Genomic DNA, 27,212 nt, shown 5'->3' with positions numbered 1-27,212 from the left:
ATGTCTTCAAACTACAATAAAATACTTTTCACTGCAAAATACTGATAAAAAATAATTACAAAATTCATTTTAATTGTAGATTAAGTGTGTGATTATAAATGTTTATGATTTTCTGTAAAGTTTTTATTTCTGTTGGACTGCCTTGTCTATTTTTTATTGCGAAGCACTTTGTAACTCTAAATATGAAATAATCACATAAATATTTTTACGTTTTATTCCGTTTTTTGTTTTTTTTCTCAAAGACTTTGACAATTGTTGGCAGGTTTTTGCCCAAAGCTCACTCTTAAACATGGTGCTTACTAAACAAGCATTTGTGATTCTATTGTTTTTATTTAGTAATACACCCTACTGAAACCTTTCAGGGACCACGGGAATAACTCACTGCTGGCGCTCGGACCTTTCGTGTCTGAGGTCCTGGAAGCAGTTCAAGATGGCTTATCACTGCCTGACAGCAACAGAGTACACCTCTTCTATTTAGGAAGCCAAACTCTTATCCAGGTCCAGGACCTTATCTTATCAGAAAAGTGTTTTTGCTATCACTCATCTGCCACTTCTATAGCAGAGCTAGACTTTGTTCAAAAGCCATTCTAGTGAAGCAAAGCATGGCCGTGCTTTCAGCCGCCAAACCTTATCTTCCTGTGTGTTGTACCAGAGATCTGTACGTAGTGGTTGTCATAAGAGATGTGTTTGTGTGAGTGTATTTGTGGCACATTGGGGATTGGGGATTCAATGAATAAACAAAAAGCTGACAACTTGTCTGATGTAACACCGTGACCCCACTTCATATTCAGAGAGGGGATCTTTTTACAGTTACTGGGAAAAGTAGTGAGCCTCTCCCAAGAGACAATGCATGTGTCATCTCAACGCTTTTCCTGTTCTGATGCCCAAATAGCGATGTGTGTCTGAACAACACACTATCATGTACGGCCCTGTTTGTGACACAACCACTTAAGATCTAATAGAGGAGGTGGGGAGAGAAATTTTTACATTAGCTAAGCTTCCAGTCTCTCTGACTGAGAGAGAGAGAGAGAGGGGTGGTCGATTTTTTGGGACTAATTCCAGTCAGATGAACGAATCACTCAGTTGATTCAGGACCGAGAGCTCAGAGGACGCAGAGCTGTTGGAAGAGGCCCAGGGCTGGGCTTTACTCACAGTAGTCCTGCTACATCCCCGTTTTAAGACATCAAATCCAGTCAAAATGAAACACTGATAATTCCCAGTAGCTGTCAACAAAAGTGCCAGGTGGCTAGACGTGGCTTTTTGCACTGTGCAGCTGATTAACACACACAAATACGCACAAGTAGAGGTATTTAAAGGAGCTGCTATTTGCCATTACTCAACCCCAGACATAGCGTTGTCTATGCCTGTGTGGGTTGTGTGTATACTCAGCCTGTCTCCCTCTTTTCCTCTTTTTTCTTAGCAAACACAATATATTTTTTACACATCACTGAGAAATGTCAGGTCCCCCCCACCTCCCCTTGCTACAGATCAATCAAATCCACTATGCTACAGGATGAGAAGGAGGGGTTTCGACTGTGAGGAGCAGCCAACAAGGATGCTATCTTTTACAGAACAAGGTGGAAAAACAGTAGATGAAATAAAGATTCACTTCCCGCGGTTTCATCAGTGCCTTAGCAGCGAGTTACTCTGGCCTAACATCATGTACACAACGCATTTCCACTCAAACAAACTTGGAGGAGAAATGCACACACCCCCCAAAGCTGCAGTCAATGGGGATTTTTTTCACACAGGGCCTGACACAAAGAGCTGGAGCATCAAGCACTGTCCTGACTCTGTGGTCTGGGTGTCCATTATTCTGGCCCTCATGGCTCTGTCTCTCAACCATGGGGAAGCGGCAAACTGTCAACTACTTTGTCCACATTACCCACGTCCCCCAGCTCAGACAGGAGCACTTGGTCACTGTCCCAGAAATCACAGTGCCCCAGTGGCGTCCCAGGAAAGTTAGACAAATGGGAGGCCAGAGGAGGGAAAGTAGGGCGGCCAGTCATCCTTTACTTGGCTTTTTTCTTTCCGTGATAGCAAGACACGATGAAAAGTGGAATTCCATTACTTATGGCAGAGATGTGTCCCTGCTACACTGATGTCTTTCCACCAACACAGACAAACTTAAATCAATACTAATGATGACAATCAATGATAATGTTTCTTGAGATAATGCCGCAAAATTATGTTTGTGCTTTGGGAAGGGTCAGCCGCGTTTATTCCCTATGAAAATCTGCATCATGTAACAATCCATAAACCGCAGTGTTTGAGCTCTGAAAGCACGCCAGAGATACTGCTGGGTAACACATTTCTTTTCCTGCATAACAACTGCATATTATTACACTGAGGTCACTGAGGTCACATTTAAACACAACATATGAATGGCAGATAATGGATGACCAGGCCTTTAAAACTGCTGTTAGTCATATATTTGACTGTTTTAGAAATACTATCAATATTTCATTTGGACCAATGTAACTTGTCTTCATATCAAGGTTGAGTTGTTTAGATTTAGCAAACGTTAGGTAACACATTTTGGATGGTATATTAGGTGTAACAACACATTCTCAATCCCAACACACCAGTGGTCAGTCTACATGTCAAACTATGACATTGTATGTACCCCTCCAGAGTCAGTTTTGAACGCCTAGGGACAGCATGTCAAATTACACTTGTTACTTGCATTGTGTTGCTTTTTAAAATAAATTTCAGGTTTCCGTTCATTAAAAGCAGAATTTTAAAAATAAATATAGGATAAAAAAAGGTTGTTTTTTTTTTTTAGCTTCACTAACATCAAAGTGGGCATATATGTTAAATATGTCACATGAAGTACCACACTAGTGTACTATGCTACACATATTGGCACAATATGTTGTTGTTAAAATAACTTGATTTACTTTTGTTGCACACTGAAAACGAACAGCGGTATCCTGGGTGAAAGTCCAGAGTTTGTTCCTCCCACCCGCTCGATGCAGACTTTCTCACTGTTTATACTGCGGCAGTTGCTTAGAGCGTGAAAAAAATGCAACCGTCCTGTGCGTCTCATACTGCTACTGAAAGGTGCCTCAGTGAGTCTGTATTTGATGCTGAGAGCCACTGCCCAAGCATCGATATTTGACTAGTTGGGAGTAAGACTCTTTGGTGTTAAAGTTATTTTTATGTTGTCTGACCTTAGTTGGCATTCTTGTTATTTTAGATTTCACTCATATAACAGTATTGATGTCAGCGCTCTTGGACTACTCATTTTAACATTACAACAGTATAATATTGCCAATTACTACAACAGAAGTTTAACTCCTCAGCCAGATGTGCCAACTTACCTAATGTTAACATTAGCCCCTGATGGTTCTATTTTGTTTATGCACACATAATATTAGCAAAGCTAATTCTGTCATAACTGTGATGCAATTAAACAATTAACTTTTGGCATTGTTTTGCAACATGAGACTAATTAATGAGATAACTTTGTAGACATTTTAGCTAAATTGGACCAACATTACTTATAATGAAGTTAAACTGCACTCTTATTACAGTAGCCTCATTATGTCGCTTGAGAAGTGGGCAAATACCAATCTCACTGAAAATGACAGAAGCTGAACTAAAATTACCCTGTGACACTTCTTCTTTTAGTTGCAGTGGCTGTGAAATCAATTCATAAATGTCACATTAGCTCTGTCTTTTAACTGACTAAACAGCAGTTCCAACAGCTGCAAAGAGCAAAATCCGCATTAGTATTTGTCACCTTTTCACCCCTGATGAGTCTGCACTCCTGTTGCTGTTTGTTGTGTGTTTTTCTTGTAGAAGAAACAAGTGTTAAATCAGGGCAGGGCAAAGTCACAGAGGCAGGGTTAACAAGAAATTAAATTGTCAAGAGTGCTTCATCTTGCTGCTTTCAAAATTAAATCTTTTTTTTTCCCTCAAACAAGAAAACGAAAGCCAAGAAAAGGGAGACATTTAATTACACTATTATTCAAGAAAGGTGGATTTGGGGTTCATAATAGGTTAGTACTCAGAGTGCAGTGGGTGGGCTCCAGGGCTAATGCTGAAGTCTTATTGTTTTAGTTGAATTTGACTTGATTGGAAGTGTTTGAAATATTAAAAGTGAATCACACTGTAACTAAAATACACTTCACAGCATGCAGGTCATTACCTCTGTGAGGCTGAATATAGCGTTATTATATTAAAATAAATATATGTTAATTGCATACTGCAGCAAAAATACATTTCAGTAAAGTCAAATAATTTAAATGGTCTGTGTGTTACATAGTATTTGTTGATTTAAAAAAAGGCAGCCACATTATGAGTGATAAGACCTAAGGGTGCTGCATTGTAAGATGGTAAGAGGATGTGTTTGGGATGTAGGTGGAGCAGTTTGTGTGTGGGAGAGCGGTGGTGGTTATGGTGTCATCTCCTGTAGAAGCGAAGCTGCAGGTGGTGTGGAGAGGAAGGACAGTTGACCACTTCAGGTAGAGCTACAGCACAAACAGGAAGGAGACTGTTCCCCAGGTCTTGGCTGGACCTGCAGCCACAGTGAGCCTCCCAGGGGGAGAAAGAAGGACAACAATCTGTCCCCCAGCATGCCCCCTTCACCGCCTGCCTCACTGCACTGGCTCTAAGGGAGTGCTGGGCCAGGCGGGACCGGGCTGGGCTGGGCTTCAATCGGCAGGGGAGCCTCTGTGTGTGTGTGTGTGTGTGTGTGTTTGTGTGTGCTGCTCCCTCAACACTGCGGCAGACCAGGACCCAGCGGACAGTCAGCTAGCCAGTCAGTCAGTCAGCCACTGTGAGAGATGCTGCAGCACTGTGCTGTGCTATGCTACGACTCTATTAATATTTCCTCACTGCGCAAGAGTTTAGTTGGATGCTCTTTTATTTTCTCCGGCTCTTAGTTACTCACAGAAATTTGATTTATGTGATCAGCTCGAAGAAGAAAAAAATTGTTGTGCGCACAGAAATATGCTGAGTTACTGTATGGTTGCTTCATTAAAATAGGGTTTGCTCTGCAAGTTTCAAGAGGCGCTATCCATTACTTAAAACCATGCACAGCACACACTGAATTCGGAAAATAGTGTCTAATTCTTTTTAATCAAACTTCCTCATAGTGACCCATAAAACTTGGGCAGGGCTTCAACTCACAATTATTTCACTTTTTAAGGATAACTTCAGACACTTGGATCTATGTTTCAGCACATTGGGAATATTTGGAAAAAGGGCAGTTAGTCTGCCAAACGCCCATAAAAGTCTTACATCAACATCTTTTTTTCTTTCAACAGAGGACAATGAAATCGCATGCATGTGGGCAAACAACACTAGATGCATGTGTTAGCTTTAGCATTAGCATGTATCTGAAAAGCCTGACCCTGCCTCTTGACCCACGACCTTTGCTTCCCCTGATTAATACACTGTGGCTCTATTTGATATCTCCTCAACGCCATCCCGGCTTGTCAGTGGTAAAACAACTGGAGACAGCCCAGGAGGGAGAAGAAAACATGCATCTTGGAGAGGAGAGCGGGAGGGGGAAGAAAAAAAACAAGCATCAACTCAAGCAAGACGATGTATTTTCATGCATCCCTGTCTTAAATGTCAAGATTTCTTAACCCTCAGTGACTGCAGCACTGACACCTCTCCAAGGTTCAACAGAAACCGCATTCATTAATAATTAGCTCAGCTGCGAGAACAGGGAGTGAGACCGAGAATGAAAAGAGCGAGCGAGACGGCTAAAATTTAAACTTCTTGTCCTTTCCCGAGAGACTCGAATTTCACTACAAGTTTTTTTTCATTCTTCTTCATTTCTTGTTTTGCTGGCGTGTTGGCCAGAATCCCGCAGGCGGCCCATGAACGAGCGATGCAGACGTCGCATCAGCCTCGCTACTCCCTCTTCTCCTTAATCATGGCTCTAATACCCTCCAGATGAATAAACATCTTCATCCCCTCTCCGTTAAAGCCAGAAGGCTCCTCCACTCTCGAATCCAAGAAAGGGAGAAAAGAAAGAGAGAAAGGAACGGAGAGTTGACGAAGGAGCGCAGGAAAAGGATGACAGATGGAAGGGTGGATCAATGTCGAAAATGAACCAACAGCAAAGTAACAAAGCCACGGCAAGATTTTCTGGTTCTTCCCATAATTCGTCTGATCTATTTCCCCCTTGACACAATTATCACAGTCCTCCTAATTATTTTTTCCCTCTTTTAACAGATTTCTAATGTCAGGCTGTGTTTTTTATGATCATGTTTGTAAAGTGGAGGTTTGTGCGAGCTGTTGTGCAACCTTGTCGCCTCAGACTGTGTCCACAGACTTGCACAGGAAGGGGGAAGGGGGCGGAGAGGGAGGAGGCGGGTGGGGGGGGTTGTCTCTGGAGAATGGGCCAGGCCCCAGACCAGCACTTCCCTGGCCCAGTTACTGTGCCAGAATACTCATGACATGTGTGTACAGTATGTGAGCGCAAATGGCAGACAGATTTAGGGGTTTGCTTTGTTTCCCCTTCTATTGTTTTCTGCTGGTATCCAGGCAGCTCATCATCATATCTTAATACTACTAAGCATTATGAAAACACGCACGCAAACACGCACACGCCTCACCGAATGAGGCAGTTCCTTCGCTGCCCTCGCCCTCATCTTCATTTGCAGAACGGGGCTGGAATATGAGGCCTGAATACAACCAGACAAATGACTACAGGGCATTTTACTTATTCATTCATCACTTCACATTGATTTATTCCTGTTTATCTATTTATCAGCTGGAAAAAAAAAACTTTTCCCCTGGATTGTTTTGCTTAAAGTTTGCATGCTGAGGTACTTAGTGGAAAACTTTCAGGGTCACTGTAGAAAAATCCCTAAAAGAGATTATTGAGGTTCATCTTACCCTTGAATACCCTCCTCTCTCTCCAACACCTCGATGGATACTTCCCCTCTCCCTATTTACATCGGCCCAGCACTCCTTGGCTTAGTAACCATTTACTTAGTTACACACCACCACCTGGGAGGCTATTTATGTCTCTCTCTGGAGAGGAACTCGGTCTGACTGCCAACCAACACCCCCGTATGAATTATCATCCATTCAATACAAGTAAACTTGAGGAAAGACCTCAGGTGCCCAGTATGAATTTGGAATCGTCTTATACAATATTAAGTGAATAAATCAAATACTAGAAGTGAGTCATGTGCTGATTAAAAAAAAGACTGCAGTATATTAAAGGAACAGTGTGAAAGATTTAGGCGGATTTAGTGGAATCTGACAGTGAGGATTGAAGACTGCTACGACATCTTTTGAAAATGGATACACAATAGTTAGTATAATATCTTACAAATTAGCACCCCACGAAGGAGATTACGTCCTTAACATGAAGTTACGTCATCACATCGTTACAGAGGTTAGGTTTAGGCAAGTAAAGTTGCTGTGGTTAAGTTTAAGAAAAGAAACACAGTGAGGACATACCTTAAAACACTTTAGAGTTCAATCAAAGTTCAAATGGTACCGAGCACATGTCACTGTGTGGAAAAGTCCCGTGGGAAAATCCGAGGTTTTCTGACCCATCAACCTGTTCGAACTTCCTTAAAGACCGCCTGGGACTACTTTGTTCTTAACTCCTGTCAGTGCATTGGTCGAATGATCCCAGCATCCGAAAGTACAATATAACGCACAATTACTGGCTCATGATTACGTGGGATATATACAAATTTGGGTGCATTACTTTTCAAAGACAAGCGTAAAAACAAGTCTATGAGAATAAATTGTGCAACCAGCTTAAACTTCTCCTGGTTAATATTCCCTCAGTGTTCAGTGTTCAGGGGGGTTTTACCATGAGCTGAATTATCCACAGGGGTCTCATCCTCTCCAAAAAAAAAACAGACCAGGTAAAACACAGTAAAAGAGTTTCATGTTACAAACAGACCAATGACTAATTTACTAATACTAATTTATAAAACAGCAGGTAGGATCCACATTAAATATGTACTAATGAAACAGGACAAAAAAAATTAAATGTAAGAGAGGCATCATTATACATATAAGGAATCTTTCACATTTAATTTCTACGATCTTGTTTCAATTAACCACCTCACTATCCGTGTCGCCAATTTCCCATCTCCAACACGTTCATACACATGGGTCTGAGTTTTTGTACAGGTGCACACATTCTCCTATCAAGTTTGTTTTTAAAGATCGGCAGTTTTGAATGGGAAGTGGCGTATGTGTCTTTAAGGAATTGTTTTGTGCGTACACAACAGTTATAAAGGAGACTGAAGGTGATAATATTGTGTCAAACAGAGAAGTTTCACATAAAAAAAACCAAACATTTTTTTCCGCCCCTCTTGACGGAGGAGGTTCTAACTATAGTGGCCGATACAAAAGCGCGAATGGCCCTACCTATAGCCAGGGTTCGGTTTGTCACACACGTCGGGCTCCATGTCTCATTCTAAGGCAACAAAAACAAAACATTTCTAATTTTTCATACACTAAAGATACTTTTTGTATTGTATTCCATTTCTTCCAATATGTCCCCCTAAATCCTTCACCCTTTAGACTTTTTTTATTTATTTAAATTTTGTGGATATGTGACTATTTTGTAAAGGTACAAAGAACAAGGAGCTTTCCCTCTTCTATGAGGTAATCTCACGTCTATCTGAATGTGCAGCTCACTGTGATGAACCCATTTCAAGGATCATCATTCCAGAGAGTGAATGTAATAGTCCCCCAATATCAGTTATCACTGACAGCAACATCCATATCAGCTAATTACTTTTCGCTGGGCTTGTAGTCGAGAGGACATCAGCCTTTATCTGTATATGAAAGGAGAAGACATTACTATTATGCTATTACTGTGAAAGAGTCGTGTTGCTGTACCACTAATATAGGAACATACAATGAGGTGCTAATAAAACCTGCATTGCTCCTCCAGTGGCTATCTTGCTAAGCTACTTTTAATATCAAGAGAATATTACCAATAAGGTGACCTTTAATTACATTTGGCATGCAAATAAGTTGATGAGTCAGAAAGAGAGCGTGAGAAATAGATGTTCTAAGATTACCATTGGAGTCTTTATGACACACACATAACACATAGAGCCCTACTCGCCTGGTAACAGGATCCATGCTGCTTTTTTTCCCCCTATAACCAGCATACATCCAGCACAAACAGAGGAAGCCGATAGGTCAGAGCTGTGCTTTCTCCCTTGCTTAATTTGTATTTTCCTTAGCGTTCTTTGGGTTAGTGAGGTGACTGTCATCTTATGCGGCGGTTCATTGTCTGAGGGAGGAGTTGGAGTTGGGGAATATAATCCCACGCACTATGCATACAGCAGGGAGGAAATACGGGCACAGAGGTGGTGCACGACCCCCTGGGTAATTTGTAAAACATGAGCCATGGCACCCGAGCGCCATGCTGATGCTCGGGTCAGGTGACTCAGTCACAGGTGCACCATGGGAGGATCTCTGGTGAGGAGGCTCACCTCCCACAACAGAGCATGGTGGGCAACACAATGTTTTCTAAACACGGAACTCTCTAGGAAGTTGCCTCGGTCTTTATTTTTAGGAGAGTGCAGAACACTGAGAGTGTAGCAGAGGTGGTTGCATGATTGTTTGTCATATTTTGTTTTTTTTATATCTATTTATCTGCATGATCAGGCTGCATCTGTAAGGGAAGGTGTTGCGTCAATAGATGCCAGTGACGCACAGGTTTACAAACATAATAGCACAAACACATGGCACATTTTATACATGCCTGAGCCCACACATGTCGCTTTAATAAGAAGTCTTGATTAGGATTCGGCAGACATAACATCCCGCATGCACGGTCTCTGCTTTGCTAGGCCTCAGATAACCTTTATCCTATAGGGTTTAATTAATGTCAGCCAGTCTACTCTGCCTTTCAGAAGGAAACGACTTATTCCTCTGCCCTCATGAAGCTCAAATCCCTCTGTTTCACTGGTGAGGCCGGCTGCCTTGTTTATCCCAACTACAGGTACTGCTCCCTATTAAGGCCAGCACTTGTTACAGGGAAAAGGTTGAATTATTTACCAACAGTAGACAGGGAGGAAGAGAGAGGGAGAAAGAAACAGAGAGAGGCATTTCATACATGGGATGAGATTTTTATGTTGTTTTTTTTTTTTGAGGTTATGAACAAGGTGAGATTAATGATCCATGGACGATGGATACAGGTGATGATTACTAAGGAAAAAGGGCATCCTGGCATATAGTAAGTAGAAAATATAAGAAAATATAGCCATATAGGGATGAGTAAATAACCGCCAAAATCTGCTGCATTAAATCTCTTTGATTAAAAACATCTTACGAGTGGCACTGAAAAAGTAGGTAGAGTTTTATACATTTGGTCATGTGTAAATAGACGAATGTGTTTTGTTAAATAGATACCAAGGGTTCTTGTGCGCACTCTTCACCCAGGGCAAACTGTCTGCATTCTATCTGCATCTCAGCCTCTCCGCACAATACAACAAAACATACAGAAAACAAAAGGGAGCACAGAGGGGGAGAACGAAGAGACAGACCAAACAATAAACTCAACCACAAGAGACAGAGTTTGACTTTGTGTGTGTATATGTGTGTGTGTATATGTGTGTGTGTGTGTGTGTGTGTGTGTGTGAGTGTGTGTGTGTCGAAGAGGGAGACAGAAAGGGAGTGGAGAGGACGAGGGAGATGAAGACAAATGCAAAAAGGGAGAGAGACAGAGGGCGGCAGAGAAAACGAAAGACAGAGGGAGAAATCAAATTTGCAAGAACATAACAAAAAGCTGTATCTCCGACAAAAGAGAACACACAAGGGTATTTGTCTAGCTGTCTGCACCAGCAGGATCCTCTGAAAGTTTATTAAACTAGAACCCTTCAAGAGAAGGCAGAGAGTAGTAAACTATACTACTGGGGAGGAAAAAAAAGAGAGGGAGAGGGAACGGGAGCGAGGGGGGGTTGAAAAAGAAAAAAGCTTGCTTTTCAGCCTCTGTCTCAGAAATTCTTTTATTTCAGCCATGCATTAAGTAACCTCCCCACTGAGTTCTGCTCCCCTTCCTGGTGTGGATAAAGCCGTCCCTCGGGGGAGCCGCTGGTAATTTCCAGCTTCGCCAGAAACTCAGGTATTAGAAAAGACCGCTTGGGGACCTGCCACAATATACCTTCACAATTTCATACGCTCTGAAAAAGAGGGAGCCCCTCCCTCCCTGCCCACCCCCACCCTCCCAGTAAACCCCCTCGAGGGTCCCCAGTTCAAATTTCTGAAGTGCAGACAACGGGTGTATGTATGGGGGAGGGGAGGGTGGTGTTGGGGGGCCCGTGGGACTGAGCACCAGCAATAGAAAATCCACTGCATAGAGGAGAAAAAAGCATTTCCTCTCTGGTCTGGCAGGAGTGCCTTTTTTCCCCTGGCTCCCACCAGAGGCTTTTTACAAAACATGTGTTGCTGACATGTTGACAGATTGCTCAGTGAAGTGTTAGGCGCATGCACACGGCTGGCCATTTAGGGGGACATGGCTTCCTACCCAACATCCTCTACCTGAGGCACCATGTTTTATACATCATCCCCCAAAGAAAAAAAGGAAACAATAAAAGGTAAGGGAGTTGCTTCCTTTGTGAGGAAAGCAGAATATCAGAGAGCAGAGAGAGACTGCGTATAATGCTGCCTTAGCTGAACTGCGGCGATGTAGGAGGAGCGACGGAAGTGAGAATAAGGGAGGGAAATGGTTTCAGGCAGGAAAGGAGATAAAGCAGAGAGGTGGGAAAAAGGAGCTTGAGGATGCACGGTATGCTTATGTGCAGCAGGTGAGCCTGTCAAACCAATAAGAAGCCCAAAAGACCTCCTCTTTGTCTTCCTGTACCGGAGCCACCAATAGCAGGCGGGAGGATGGAATCTGATCAAAGGCCAGCTTCCAGATCCAACTTTTGCTCCTATCAGGGTATCGACAGCACACGTCTTAATCGCCCTGCGGCTCCAAAAGTGCTGCCGTGGCAACAGGATGGAAATGGGGATCATAATGTATTCATGGTGCCGGCGACCTGGGGGCTGCGGAGCGCACTCTCTGGGGACCGCACTTTACCCAGAGCCAGACGTGTCTGGGCAAAATCACTCCACACAAGACAGCAGCAGAATACTGAGGAGCCATGACAGGATGGAGGGAGGGAGGGAGGGAGAGAAAGAGGTGAGACAGCGCAGAGAGAAAGCTACGGGTAGAAATGGAAAATGATAATAGAAAACAAAGACGGGTTAGGACATTAGAGGTAAACAACGGCCTCTACAGTAAAGAAAGGAGGAACGGTTGCTGAATTGAAACTTCAAAATACAAAAGATCTGAGGCTTGAGGAGGAAAAAAAACAGGATATGATTGGTGAAAAGGGGCTTGCTGGGATGAGTGGCTCTACCTTGAGAAGCCCGATGCTGCTTGACCAGGTGGGTGGTTGGCTAGGAAATAAATTGCAGGGGAAATTGGTCCAGATTATCAGGGCCACGAAGAGACATGGCCCTTTGGCCACGGGCAAGGATGGATAAATGGCTGGATGAGTAAATGAACAGAGAGATAGAGAGGGGGAAGATTGATGGCTGAGCAGATGGATGGTTCAGTTGGATTGAGAACCCAGATCCCTACCACCCTCCTATCCAAAAAATAAATGCTTACATTGGAGATTCATCTTTTTTTTTGTCGTGGCTGTATATAATGCTCTCTGACCCTCTCCATCCTAATGATCTCCCCCCTCTTCTCACACACACACACACACAAACACACACACATGCACATGCACAAACACATACATGTTCTCAGCCACAAAAGTGCTCACACACACACAAACAAACAAAGCTATAGCCTGACCTGCTTTTCCTCAACAGGAGGGCAGCTACAACAGGCACCATGCCAGGTAAACATCCTCAAGCCTTGTGCACTCACTGCAGAGGGTAAAGCTCAATGCTGGAAACACACTCTAAAATACAACGAATAGTCAATTATGTTTAGGACTGGAAAGACATTCTTAGAATATATATTCCTCTTACATGGCCCTCCTGCTGTATTTAGAAATAAAAAAAAGAGAGAAAAAAAGACACAACTTTTGCTGCATTTTATATCAAGGTTCCTTCTGAAACAGAAAGTCATAACACTCCCCCCTAGAGGTAATGATTCAAATGCATTAAGTCTCCCAAAATGAGAGGATTCACCTGCAGACTGCGGTGCGTCCTACTGCACTAACTATCCTCCACACGTAATACACCCTCAGGCATTCAACCTAGGGCCACAGACAGCTCCCCTGTCTGTCTTTCCTCCTTCCCTTTAGCTGACAGGTTCTTCTGACTGCTAAGCTCCAACACGGACCTCTGTGTTCGAGATGACTGTGCAGAACAATCAAGGGAGAGACGGAGAGAAAAGAAAGCGGGAGAAGGAATGATGAAGAGGGGCGAGAGAAGGAGTGCGGGTGAAGAAGAGGTAGAGAGAAACAAGGACATCAACAACTTGTTCTCACAGAGAGATGACCCCTGGCCATCCCGAGGCATCTGGTTTATCTAGCTGTCTGGGTAAGCCACGCACACACCTAATGACTCCAGCCTGGTCCGTGTCCCATAGGTTTTTTTATCCCGGATTACGGATGGGGAATGACAATGGGCTAGTAAACTACTGTGCCTCATGTCTAGAGCTCATATCAGACAAGGAGTTCTCCATGATGAAAAGACCGGGGTGAGTTGAGAGCAAGGTTCAAAGTTACTGAGAAGTTATGGCAGTAGTTTCTGAATTATATTTGCTGTTGGGGTGGTACTCGACTCTTCCTAATCTAATTTGGCTATTCAATAAAAATATTTGACGATTCGTTTTGTTTTGCATGCAACGTTTCAAAGTCTGAACGGGCTCAGCAGGGCATTCAGTGTGAAAGCGGCATTCACGTCATATAGTAAACAAGCTAACAGTGCTAACAATGCGTCGCAAATGCGCAATGACTTTTTTTTACCGACACTAGACATCAACAAAAACCAGAGACTGTATAGTATTAACTTGCTGTGAGCTGTAAATTCACCACTTCTCTCTCTTCCTCCAGGCAGCTGCCTGCACTCCACAGCAAAGTCAGGGGACCAAAATGTCGCCAAAAGTACACTGTACAGAAAAAAATGACTGCTCAGCTTGAGGCAATCTTAGTCAGCTGAAAGTCGACTCATGTCTCGGATTTCAGGGGGCAGCCTTTTTTACAATATGATGAATTTATCCTAGAGGCCCTGACACACCAAGCTGATGGTCTGCCGTTGGTCAATGTCTGTCTATCTGTGAGCATCTGTTGACCAAGTTTTTGTGGTGTGTGTAGCACTGTTGGCATTAGTCAGTTTTTGTTGGCTGTTTTTCAGCTGATTCACCATGTTGGAGGTGGCAGAGCCCGTCGCTGACACATGATGAGAGAAACAGAAGTGAGGAAAACAAAAAAATGACTAAAGAGGGTGTAAGATCGAAACAAACTTGTTGTATTAGTTTAGTTTTTTTTTTTCTCACCATAGAGCTCTTTAGCAGAAACAGTTTGAAGCAAAGAATAGACTGGAAATGTGCAACATTTTTTGCCGCCTCTAGATATAAAACAAAAGATAGGTTCTATATCATATTACGTTGACGTGTGCTGTAAATTCACTACTTGAAAGCAGAAGAGAGAGGATAATGTTATCAACTTGAAACATTGCGGTGCACAATTTGCATCATGTCCGCAGCTGTCTGTACCAAATAGTATTGTGAAAGTTAAGAACGCTCACTTTGCAGCAAAATCTGGGGACAAAAACATCCCCAGAAGTACACTGCACAGCACACTGACAGGCAAAAAAACAAAAATGACTGCTTGCCTTGCAGCAATCTCAGTCAACTAAGAGGTCTCTGACTGATGACTTGGATCTCTACTTTCAAGGGGCAGCCCAAGTATTCAGATTGCAACATATGAGTAACTGTATTCTGATAATTACCATTTAAATTGATAGGTATACTGAGTACATTTACTGTCTTTAAAAATATATTACTTGAAGGGATTTCATTATTTGTGACCAAACTATATAAGTGTTAGTTTGATCGCAATGTTTGTTATTGAAAAGTTCTCTCTGCAAGGGATGCAGTGCTGCCACATTGAGCTGAACTTTTGTCAGACACTCTATTTATTTGTGTCACTTGCTTTGAAAGCTTAGCAATGGACAACAATTTCAAAAAGTAATCCAATCTTCTTAATACATCCATGATACAGACTATCGCCTCCTGCTGCTAAAGTTATTTCCTCTCATGCAAGCGCAGAATGTATGTGCAAGTTGGTTGTTGGCTGTAGTCTTTGCAGTGTGTTCAGTGTAACTTTTTGGGCAAGACATCAATCACAGCAATATGGGGTGACGCAACAGTCGGCCTTCATTGCCACTAGTTCTTTGATGTAAGTTGTGTGTCTGGGCCTTTAGGTTTAAGATACCTTTATTTTTAATGGTGTAATATTGATTGATTGATCATTATGCATCATAAATAGTATATGACATCTCAGAGTGAAGGTCAAATATACCCATAACTCTGTTTGGAGCCAATATGGAGATGTAGTTTGGACTCTAACCTCCCTGTTTTTTCCCCCCTCATGTTGCATGGCGCTGCTCAACAGACCTCAATCTACTTCTGTGGTGGAGATTAGTAATCATCTAGGGTCTTCATATTGATGGCCAGGCTCAGCTTGTTTGCATATTTACTGGCCTCAGAGCCCAGTCGCCTGAGGTGAGAAGCAAATTACATTTCTGCTTACCCCCACGCTCACAACTCTCTCACACTCTTTCGATTTCAATCCCTCGTTTTTGCCTCCTTTTTTTCCCCCTTCCTTTCCCAACCTCGTTTCTCTTAACATGCTGATCAGTCATCTTGCGGTAAGCATCCTTGCCTGCCCTGGTTGCATCCGAATAGCGGTCTCATTTGGCTAACATCATCACAGCGTAATCTTGTTGGAGAGAGCAATCAGTTTACTTTGGAATTAGGTATTCCGTTGGCGGGCCCGGAGAGAGGGAAGGCTCACAGGGTTTAAAGGATGCAAACGAAAGCATGCTCTCCAGAATACAGTCTTGAGCCTGATTGGGTGATAACAACCCACACAGGCTCCATGTGAGAGTAATGAATGGCCAATGGGAGGCCCGAATAATAATGCAATTGGATTAAAATCCAATCACACGATGGTTTTGTCTGTTGACTTTGTTTGTGGGGTATGTTCTACAAACCAAGTTCATGATGAGAAAGATGCATCATGCTTTGACTGGGGGCACATAATGTCCTAATATACAGATTACCACTCTGTTTACCTCCGCCCAATCTCTCTAGGCTGTCACTCAGTCCTGCAGGATTCTGTTGATCTGATTTGTGCGTACATGTGTTGCATATAGAATGAGCCTGATAACACGATGAAGTAACGGTAACAGTTGCATGTTCTTTGCCGTCTTAAATCAGCGACTTACTTTGAGAACGGCTAACACAGGTGGTGAGTTACTATTCAATCAGAGATTTTAATGTCTCCGTTTATCGTGGAGACATGTACCAAGCTGGCACACTCTGCAGCCTTCCGCAGAATCCCAGCCACTCGTTGGGAGGCCATCTCTTAGGAGAGGCTCTCTGATCAAATCGATCGACTCCTCCAGGATGATCGATCAGCCAGGCAGGTTGGAGGTGGAATAGATTAGATGACCTTTACATTCTCAGCAGTGATGGGACCCCCCACTGTCCACTGCTCTTAACATTAAGAGGACATCTCTGTGTTACCTGACAGCATGGCTTTACTGTCAAACCATTACACTCTGTACCGACACACAATGTTCCCTCTGCCAAAGCGTAGTCCAGCTGGTGGCCTCGGAGACCTTAAACGACACCCATCCTGCCCATAAAACTAAATTTATGAACCCACCTTCCAGTCCGAAAATGGCAATTAGCACTAAGGAACAAATGTGTTACTTCACATGATATTTGAGAATCCCTGTCCTTGTGGGTGGCTGAACTCCCCATATCCTGAAATATAGGAGTGGCTGTTCCACGGAGCCCTATAGCAGCCCCCACCCAAACACTACCCCCTGGCCAACAAAAACAACCCCTGGGAGGGGTAGAGGAGAGGGGGAAATGTTGAGTCGGTGATAGTGTAGCCCCAAAGTTCCTAAACCGCAGTGGCGAGCAGGATGCCGTCACAGCTGGCTCCGCTCCTTCCTGTGGGCCCGCTCCATGGAGCTCAGCCTGCTGGGAGACATAAACCTGTCGGACTGGTCACTCTTTCCACCGCCCTCCATCTCCCTCCTTCCTTTCCTCCCATTACTGGCGAGTTTGGCAAAAGCCATCTAAGGAAAAAGCCCTATGGGGATCAATGTGCAGAACATTTCCACGCAGACATAAGCTAAATCCTATGACCTTTTCATTAGGGAGTATTGACATGATTCAAAAGCCTGTAGATGTTTCTTTAACGTGTCTGTGAATGAGGTACGTCTTGATTGGTGAACTTTTCTTTGTCTCGAAGCCATGTTACATCCTGTCAATTCCTGCTGTAAATTATCGTACGTAAACATGCCACTGAGAAGCTCTTTGGCATTTTATATGCTAATAGGCACTTCACACGATTGTAAAAATCAAACGATAGAGTCAATGCTCATTTGCCACATAACACAAAAGACACCTGTTAAATTGCCATCTGATCAAAGGAAATTGGATTACAGCAAACAAAAGTGTAAAAATAATTTCTTAAGGTATTTGCATTTTTTGGCGTAAAAGTATATTTCATGACTTAAAATAAGTACCCTGCACACCTGATTCTACTTTGCAGATTCAAAGAGGAGAAAAAAAATCCAACATTTCACAAAGCATTTGTTAGAAAACTAAGCCCGGAATGTCCACAAAGTTTTTAAAATACATTTTTGCCTTTTCTTTGTGCCTAGTTATGTTTCTCTGTATCTGCTTCATCATTATTCTGGTGAGCAGTCCCACGTTTGAAAGAGAAAAAAGAAAATCATTTGAATTCTGGGGACCCAGAGGAGAGTGAGCAAAACCCAGAGGTAAGATCCAAGCTCGCTCTCCGTGCCCTTCCGTTGGCTGCCTACCTGGTAAACATCTCCACAAGCTCCTTGCTTTCAAAACACGTCAACCGGTGCCTATGTACTTTAGACTGGCCGGCCAAGCAGGAATTGAGACTTTATTTGTTTTTTACTTTTTCCTGTCTCTCTTCCGAGCCACCGCACATAACCTGTCTGGCATTAATGATGTTGTTAATAAAATGCGGCTGGTCTGTGGGTGGATTTGCCTGGCAGGCCTGGTGCCTGTCCTTCTCAGAGATAAGCCCACTGCTGGCCTTATCTACCTCCCACAGCCCCACCCAGCAGTGCCGTGCACTGGACACACAACCAGTCAACTCATCACTGGCTAATTACCACCTCTGACTGCCTTACAAAGCAGGCCTGGACTCACATCGCTACTGCTGCTGCTGCTGCTGCTAAGATTGGCTCTCTCCTACCTTGACTCTGTCTCTCTCCACTTCTTTGTCTTTTACCCATCCCCCTTTCTATCTCTGTCCTTCCCATGTCTCAATAAATTTCACTTGTCTCTTCTGGCTAGTTTTGTCCTCTTCTACTCTTTTGTATTTCTCTGAGCCAGAAAGCTATTACAATATAAGAACGAGTTTTACGGCAGTATTTTCCAACTGTCACTGAGAGGGAACATGCAACAGCTACATTGTGGGTGGTCATGGACATCCTGTGTCTGCCTTCACATGTATATCTGTGCATTTTTTTAAAAGGACTAATGCCATTTATGTTACAGTTTCTCAACATGGGCCTATGCCATTTGTGAGCCAGAGTCAGTTCAGTCTCATAGCTTCAGCAGGGCAGCCGAAGTCACTTGTGTTACAGAGGGAGGGAGCGGTTTCTTTTATTCAATTGTTTTCCACTTCCACGAGCGTGTGCCAAGGGGGAGGAAAGCGCCGGCTTAACACGCTCTGCAATTCAACACGGCCAGACGCAGTCCTATTAAGATTTAATGTGCCATTCTTCTGCTTGTGCCGCTGAAAAAGACTTGCAGGCTGAGGAAGAGAGTGAACAAAGAGCAGGCAGAGCCAGGGCCAGGGAGAGATGAAGAGAGCAAGAGAAACCGAGACAACCGCTCCACGGCCAGGTCTTTGTCACACGACTGAAGTCAGTAGTTTCAAAGGGATGCTACATAGTGGAGAGGGAAATAACGGTGTCGTTGTTATAGTGTTTTCACTCAGTGCGTGTAGTTCTAGGTGAGTACATGAGATTATCTCTGTTTTGTCCACGTCACCCCTGCTATTGTGGCTACCTACTTAAGAAAGAGGTCAACTGGATGAAGTCATAGTGTGTTTACCCTCTTGGGCGATGAATTATGTGTCGTCTAAAATGCAAAGTGCAAGCACACAGGTGCTGTGAGGAAGCGTGTGTGCGCATGCACAATAATACGTGTGTGTGTGTTTGCATGCCTAAGCAGATGACTGATTGAACAAGCAAGTACACGAGTGTTTTGGATCAAGGGGGATGTGAATGTAAGGGAGGCAAGGAGTTGCAGTGCTGGCCATCATCATCTCTGATATGAACACACAATCACAAGCATAAAAAGCAGACTCCTCTATTCTTATTTTGATTGTTTTTCCGCAGAAAATGCAGTCCTCGTCTGACAAAGACCAATAAATACTTTATATAGTGCATAATGTGTGCGGTGTGAAGCACCAGGGAGAGAGAAAGAGGGCGTCCTCACGAGGGCATATGCTTTGAATTCCTAATGACACTCCTGTTAACGTTACTGGCGCTGTCGCACAGAGAGGAAACGCACAGGGATGCTACGCCGTGGAGTCAAACATCTACTTTAATACTCCCTTTCTTTCTCAGCCTCTCTTTCTCTCCTTACCTATTTTTTTTTCTCCCATAGACACTCGCACAGAAAATGCCCCCCACACAAACACACAGGAAAGACTCAAGCCCAATTCTGAGAGCTCACTCTAGCATGAGGTCTCTTTTCAGTGGCTGCGTTGTGCCAGAAGTAGCTATTCTCCCCTGACCGCCTCTCCTCCTTTCAAAGCCTTGTAATCAGTGTGCTGCTCTTTGTACCAGGATGTCGCAAGACGCCCCGGCAAAAACACAGCAGAATTTCTGATGAACGGCAGCGGCTCAGAGTTCGGCTAATCAGGTCTTGCTCATGTCCCTTTTCTCTAATGTGAGCCCTTTTGAAGCAAATAAAGTCTTTGCAGTTTGGCACATTCTTCTTGGCAGCCACAAAGCAGCTGTTGGATCAATACACAAAGTTAGTTGAGAAAAAAAAAAAAAAAAGAAACAGTACAACCAATAGGAGTCTGTTGGAAACAGTTAGTATAAAACACGGACTGCCAGGAGCCTGTTCATAGTTGAGGGTATTACTGAATGTTTCCATGCTGCTGACCCAACGACTTGATGTAAATGAATTCAAACACTTCAAACAAACATGTCGAGGTTGGGAATGGAACAGGGAAAACATATATCAGTGGGTTTAAAAAATTTGTCTGGCTCCCCATCGCAAACAGAGACTTCATATTAGAAATTTGTCTAAACTATCATATTGCCATCCTCTTCATTGTGGGGGAATCTTATTGTGTTTCACAGAGTATTAATATTTCATTTGTATTTTTCTCATAAATCTGAAATGTATTTTATTGAAGCTGAGTGCATTTTGCAATGTCTACAGGGAAGAAGAAAGGGGAAATCTACATAATATAAATCCATATATGGCCCAGTTATCTCTCTCTCTCTCGTTCTCTGTTGCACCCTCTCTGATTGATTCCTTTATCTGAGGGAAGCAGAAGACATGCTCTGTTTGCTCGCACAGTGGCCGGCAGGAAAACAGAGAAAGACACTTATTAAAAAGGTCATCTCACAGAGGGTTAAAATAGCAGGGCACAGATATCTCTGGGGGAAGCAGCCATGCCCCTCCTCGAGTGAAGGACACAAGAAAAGGTGTTGCTCAAGGGAGCTGGACCCATAATGAAAGAATGGCCACCAGGCTGACAGCCCATGTGTGCACTGGGCTATTCAAATACCTTCAGAGACGCAGGATTGGAGGAGTGACAGTGAAAAGGCTTTGAGAAAGTGCAATCTTTTGAATTAAATTCGAAGCTGGATGTGTTATTTTTATTTACAGTGTGGGCTAGCTAGTAAACACAAGTTGAAATGAGCTAAGGAGCAAGGTATTTCTTTGGCGAGTAGGTCTGAGGGCATGTTTCCTTGCCTACCAGTGCAATCTCATTTCCAGCAGATGAACATGTCTTGTGCCAACTGAGAACAAAAGTCAAACTGTGGATTCTGTTTCTCTTTCTCCGTGAAGGATCCCTAACAATACAAGGGTGCACAGACAATACAGTGAGACAGTGAGACAAAGCATTTCTGAAGTGTTTTTGGAAAGGCCTATGGAATAGCAGTGCCTCCAGCCTCCTGTCTCCTCCCCAGGGCAGCCTAAAGCCCTGTCGGCAGGATGCTGATCCCCACACGGAAACCTGATCCGCAGCCATCCTGGAGCCGGAGGGGGGACGGGGGAGCGCTCTCCCCCCGCGGAGCCCCTCCACTTCTGCTCCAGAGTTAAAGGGGTGCTCTGGGGGAACATTCCTCCAGCCCTGCCCCAGCCAGCCTCCACTCTCAACTCTCTAGAGAAGCATTCTTCCAGCCCTGCCCTAGCCTTCACTGGGATCTCCTGGGGAGCATTCCTGAAGCCCTGCCCCAGCCCAAGACGGGCTCCCTGGGGACGCATTCCTGCAGCACTCTCTCCCTCTATTTCTCTCTCTCCCCCATCTCCCTCCTTCTCCCTCGCTCCCTTTCTCAGACTCTCGCCTTCCTCCGCAGTCCAGCATTAGTGCGATCAATAGCACCGATCGCATCAGGGACACGAGGCAATCCATACCCATGCGCTCCCTTAGCGCACTGCAGTGGTCACGGCTTAAGTGCATGGAAAGGTGTTATACCTCTGCCAGACGGGGGAGAGACAATGGCCGCCATTGATCGCAGTGACATGTAACATCTTTCTTTTTTCTCTCTGTCCATCGGGCGTGGTCCACCAGCAGCTCAAATCTGTTTAGACTTTATTTTAGTCTGTTTCGTCTCACTCTTTGGGTGAAACTTGTGTTTTACTTTATGGACGCAAAGTATAATGAGGCCCAGAATAAACACATGTGATGTAGTGGGTTTATACAGGCATGTCTGGTTGTGGTAATACACTGTATACGCTTATGGGATATCAGCTGGGGGGGAAAAGGAGCTCTGTCAGGGAACAGCAAGCAAATCTCCATATGTGGATTGGTTCCAGTCAAGCACTGCAATTTGTTTACCAAAAATAAAACATTTGAAATTGTAAAAAATGGAGGGTTTAGCAGGTGCTGGTGGTTGATTAGAAAATGGTTCTAATAAAGGATCCATCTGTGAGTAGAGACTTGATGTAAGGCAGATTAATTGGTCATGGATGTCTACATAATGCCACATAGGAAATCTCCTCCCATATTCCAGAGAATACACAAACACACACACACACACACACACACACACATTCAAAGTACTTAGTATGCCATCTAGAAGTTTCTTTTCTCCCACTGTGTTTGAATACTAATAGAGTGTTTCTGCGCAATCACAATACCCTAATGGCAATTAGATTCTTTTGTTTGGTTTCCACGGGGGCTCTTATCCAAACTGTGTTTTTTTTTCATCATTGAGCAATTAAGAGTTATTTGTCCGTAAGATTGACATTTATAAAAGCTGGGCTTAATTATTGAAAAAAATATGGCTGAGTCAGTCATGACCATATTACAGCAGGGCTGAACATAAAAGTCCTGCCCCTGAATCAAACTGTTGCAACATTATTGACCATCTCCATAATATAATGACATAACCAAATAAGTATAATCTAAGGACAATTTCTATTCATGCAGTGTTAAAGCAGCTGTTCCCAACTGCTGGGTCCTGGTCCAAAAATTGGTCACAGATCATTTCTAGATGGACAACAAGTGACCCGTGAACATGTCAAGTTTGTAAATAAACACACCTCATTTTGAAGTACAGTGAATTTCCACCACAAAGCTTTTAATTTGAAGTGCCACAATTTTTTTAAATAAAATTGAATATGTGATAATTTATCTTATGTGTGGACCTTGAACTACTGACTAAGTAAAAATCTGAACCCTGTGGTTGAACCAGTTGGGAAACACTGTGTTAGAGCACATCCTCCGATACCTTTATTAAAACCCTCTGTGTTTTTATTTCCTACGTTCCCCAAACAGACTGTCCGCAAATCTGTGCTGGCTTGATGGAATTATGTGTTATTTTTTAAAAAAAAAAAAAAAAAAAAAAAAGGTGACAGGAGGTTCTGCACACAGTTTCCCTCAAACCAATGAGTGCTTTTGTTGGATGACAGTAATGTGAAAGTGAACAGTGCATTGATTTTCACACCTTTAGTCGACTGAGCGTCACTTTGAATTTGCACACACACGAGTGCACCCGAGGTGCACGAACATGTAAACTAGCAAGCCTGCGCATAAAAAGTCACTCTTTCAATGAACATGCATTCATTTCTGCTTCAATTAACACAAATTGGGGGGAGGGGGGGCATGACAGAATGCACAAACTTATATACACACATACACACACACACACACACAAACAAATACAGGACTTGGTTTGTGAGACCGTCTTACAGTTAATGGAAAATCTTTGTAAAACTCGTGGGATATCTCCCCTATAATTTGTGGCTTGCTGATTGTGGGTTGCAAAATATGAAATCAAACTGTGCTTGAATGTAAACAGAGAAGAGACTTCACTAGCTTTCTCATGAACAGCATTTTGAATTTGCTTTGAAACAATAAACGGGCGCTTCTGTACTACATCAGAAACAGGATCATTACATGTTTCTGAACAATATAGTGTGAGACAAGGTCTCTGCCTAAACATTAGGAAATGTGTGTCAGGTGGCGTTTCTCAGTGCGGGCCCATCAGGACGTGTAAAGGAGGACAGCAAGTCCAGGAGAAGCACATGGAAACCTTCAGTTCACATCATTAGTTCTGTCTGCCACCTTGTCAGGGTATTTATAGCGCTATTCATCCATCAACAGGTCAATGACACAGTCTGCCAATGGCATCCTTCTCTTTCAGTCTCCCTACTACCTCAGCTAGCTAGCATTGGGACCAGCTGAGGGACTTTCCTGGAGCAAGGATCTGTTTCCAGCTGGTGGTCTGGTTACTGTGGGACCTCGTAGCTGCGTGTTACACTCTAGTGAAATGCTAGAATCAGTATAGTGCTGTATAAAATGTTGCACTGAAACAGGCAAGGACACAATGCACATACTATAAATACACATACTGTAGCCTACAGTGATCTATTATAAGGACACATGGAGGCCTATTTGTATGTCACGCCTGTAGATATTGATGTACAGAACGTATAAAAAATGTGCTACGTGTGTGAGGCCTGTGTGTTCTTGGATATCTACCAAGGAAGCTGGTAGTCTGGTGTTGTGCTCCCCTTGGCGCAGTGTACTAACACACATAGTGTGGCATATTCTCTGGTGAAGGCATAGAGCGAGAGTGGGAGTGGGAGAAGAGCTGAGTGGCAGAGTGGAGGGGAGGCTCGGTGGGCTGAACGTTGTTTACCTGTCAGCTGGCATTGATTAATCTTGTGTTCGGTGAGATCGCTCAGCGACTCGAACACCTGCCGGCAGCTGTCGCAGCTGTGCAGCGCAGGCTCCTCGTCCTCCTCCTCTCCCTCCTCTCCTTCCTCTGGAGAGAGCAGCCTCTTCCTCAGACGCCCGGTCTCACCATCCTCCGCCACCCTCTCGAGGGCGCACTCTGGATCTGCCGAGCCACAGGAAATGACAGCACCACATAGTCAGAGGGGTGACCCACACAGTGAGGTACTACAGCTTCCTCTGGGTGACAATAAAATGGATTTCTAGACTCTGGATTTAATAAAAACAATAATAAAAGCTGTAATAAAAATGCAGGTTCAATTTGGGCCTCTGTAACTCAACCACTCATGCCATAACAGAACTGTTGGGCAGGTGAGGGTGAGAGATATACAGGCGCACACAGACAAGGTGGCACGACACTCGCACACACACAAATCTAATACACACATGCGCACACACACACCTCTGTTATTAGAAATGGTTTTACGTTGTGTTTGCCCTGCTTCACCCAAGCAAAACTTCAGTATATGAAACTAGACTGATGGGAATATGTGTAGTTAATAAATCCTGGATTGCAGTTTTGGCTCGACCAAAAGAAATATGAAATTCCGCCAGCGAGTGCTGAATTGCATCAGTCAGCGTCTATCAAAGGAGACAGACCTTGCCATATTATCCAGACATCCAGGCCAGAACTGTGGATGTATGGAGAGCAGCACAGTAAGACACACAAAACCCGAGATTGGTGTGTGTTAGGCTGTCGTCACGACACACTTCCCTAAATTATTCAGCCTTGCTCGCAGGCAGCCGCGGGTCGCACACATCAATATTCTCCAATCCATCTGCAGTTTTGTCTCTTGTTGGCTTTGTGCTGCAGCAGCGCCAGGGGTGGGCGACTGACTGAACCAGGACTACGGATCATCTTTCAAGATACTGGCCTAATCTGAAGTTCTTCACGTGATGCTAAAATATTTGGACGACAAATCAAACCTCACACCATAAACATCTTCACTCAGAAGAACAGTAAATCTGGCTTGCAACAGCAGCATCTTATAAATAGGCAGCATGGCCTGCAGCCCTCTTTCTCCCCTGCTGTGACCATTACACTTCACAATAAGACTGATTAAAAAGCCATACTCACAATCAAACAATCATGTCACCCTGGTTAAGGCTCTGTAAGGGTAGAAGAGCCCTTGCACTCCACTGGCAGCCATTTTAAGCCCTACTGATGCAAGTGTTCCTCAGCTTGTCCTGAAACTCCAGAGGGGAACGTTAGGAGGAAGTCTTTTTTTTCCACCTAGCACACAGTTAACAGTGCCCGAGGACAAAGGCGTGTGTGGCACCGATGCGTGTAGGTGTGGGTGTTCATATACCGTGTGTCTGTACACATAGGCAGCCATTTTAAGTCTTGTGTAGGGTGCTCTCAAACTGTGAAATTCCTTGAGGAAAGGCGTTCCAGAACTCATCAAGGCCACCCAGGATTTTTCCTTTCCCCCACTTGCGCCAAGTATTGATGTAACATCACACCCTCCATTGTCCTTCCCTCTTGGCGACTGAGGCTCTCGGAACATGCCCTCTAAAAATATCAGCACTGTGGTCCCCGGTGGGACCATGCAGAACAGAACAGAAGGTGTTTCAAGAAAATGAAAATCCCAACCCAATCCTCACAGATGCAGGCCTTTCTTGCTCTGGGGGGAAACACTTCTGACTGGGGCCAAAAGCCACACAATATAGACTAATGATTCATCCGCAGACACAGACACAGAATCCACAATATGCACTGAAATGTGAACACTTCATGTCTTTTTTTACAGGGTGCCTGTGGAGGAGGTAAAGACTTTCCAGCGGCCTTTATTAATCATTCATTTCTCTAATACTCCAGCTCAGTCCTGTCAGAGAAAACAACTGATGGCTATATTTAAGCTTTTTATAGTTTATCGGCAATAAAAATGCATTTTTCAGTGCAGAATGTAGATGTGTTTTATTCTGATGGTAGTGTAAGGCTGATACTCTTATAATAAGGGTTCCCACACATGTTTTCTGGACAAAATTTCAAAACTTTTCCATGACTTTTAAAGGACTCATAAAATATGTTTTTTTTTTCTTGCCCTAATTGCACAGCCTTTTTCAAACATATCAGATTTAAAATCTATTCAAATATAGTTTTACCTAGCTGGCATACATAAAGGGAGAGACGAAACGCGCAGAGAAAACGTCCGTGATGGTAAACAAAACTTTGTGAGATATAGACGCATATTAGAGCAATGCTACATCAAGAGCTACAGAAAAAAACGCCATTTTGTTACATTATGTGGGAGGTTATCCAAGGAATATTACTGTAACAACAACATTACGCACAACAAATTCCATGACGTTTCCAAAACTTTCAATGCATCTTACTTATTCCATGACTTTTCCAGGTTTTCCATGACCTTGGGAACCCTGTATATTGTTTTAAGGGTAAAAGATCTACCATAACAACCAAATGGAATTAAAATATTTCAGAGAAACAGGAACATTTATGAGATTTTGAGGAATATGTTACCCACCATTTGTAAATCAGTTAGTCATGCTGTGTTACATTGAACTTGT

General features: G+C 43.6%; 1 protein-coding gene across 5 annotated transcripts in view; it reads right to left on the bottom strand.

Annotated features, from left to right (window-relative positions):
- Positions 1-27,212, bottom strand: part of LOC121951040 (zinc finger protein 521-like) — a 106,851-nt gene that overhangs the window by 66,097 nt on the left and 13,542 nt on the right. For all 5 annotated transcript variants that reach the window (XM_042497218.1, XM_042497219.1, XM_042497215.1 and 2 more), the window contains exon 3: positions 24,589-24,789. Coding sequence is in view for 3 of the 5 variants with exons in the window: in XM_042497215.1 (XP_042353149.1) it covers positions 24,589-24,789 (201 nt within the window). In the remaining 2 variants the exon portion in view is untranslated. The remainder of the gene's footprint in view (positions 1-24,588; positions 24,790-27,212) is intronic.

This window comes from Plectropomus leopardus, chromosome 12 (assembly GCF_008729295.1).
Source record: "Plectropomus leopardus isolate mb chromosome 12, YSFRI_Pleo_2.0, whole genome shotgun sequence".
NCBI lineage: Eukaryota > Metazoa > Chordata > Actinopteri > Perciformes > Serranidae > Plectropomus > Plectropomus leopardus.
This window is presented reverse-complemented; position numbering and strand designations above follow the sequence as displayed.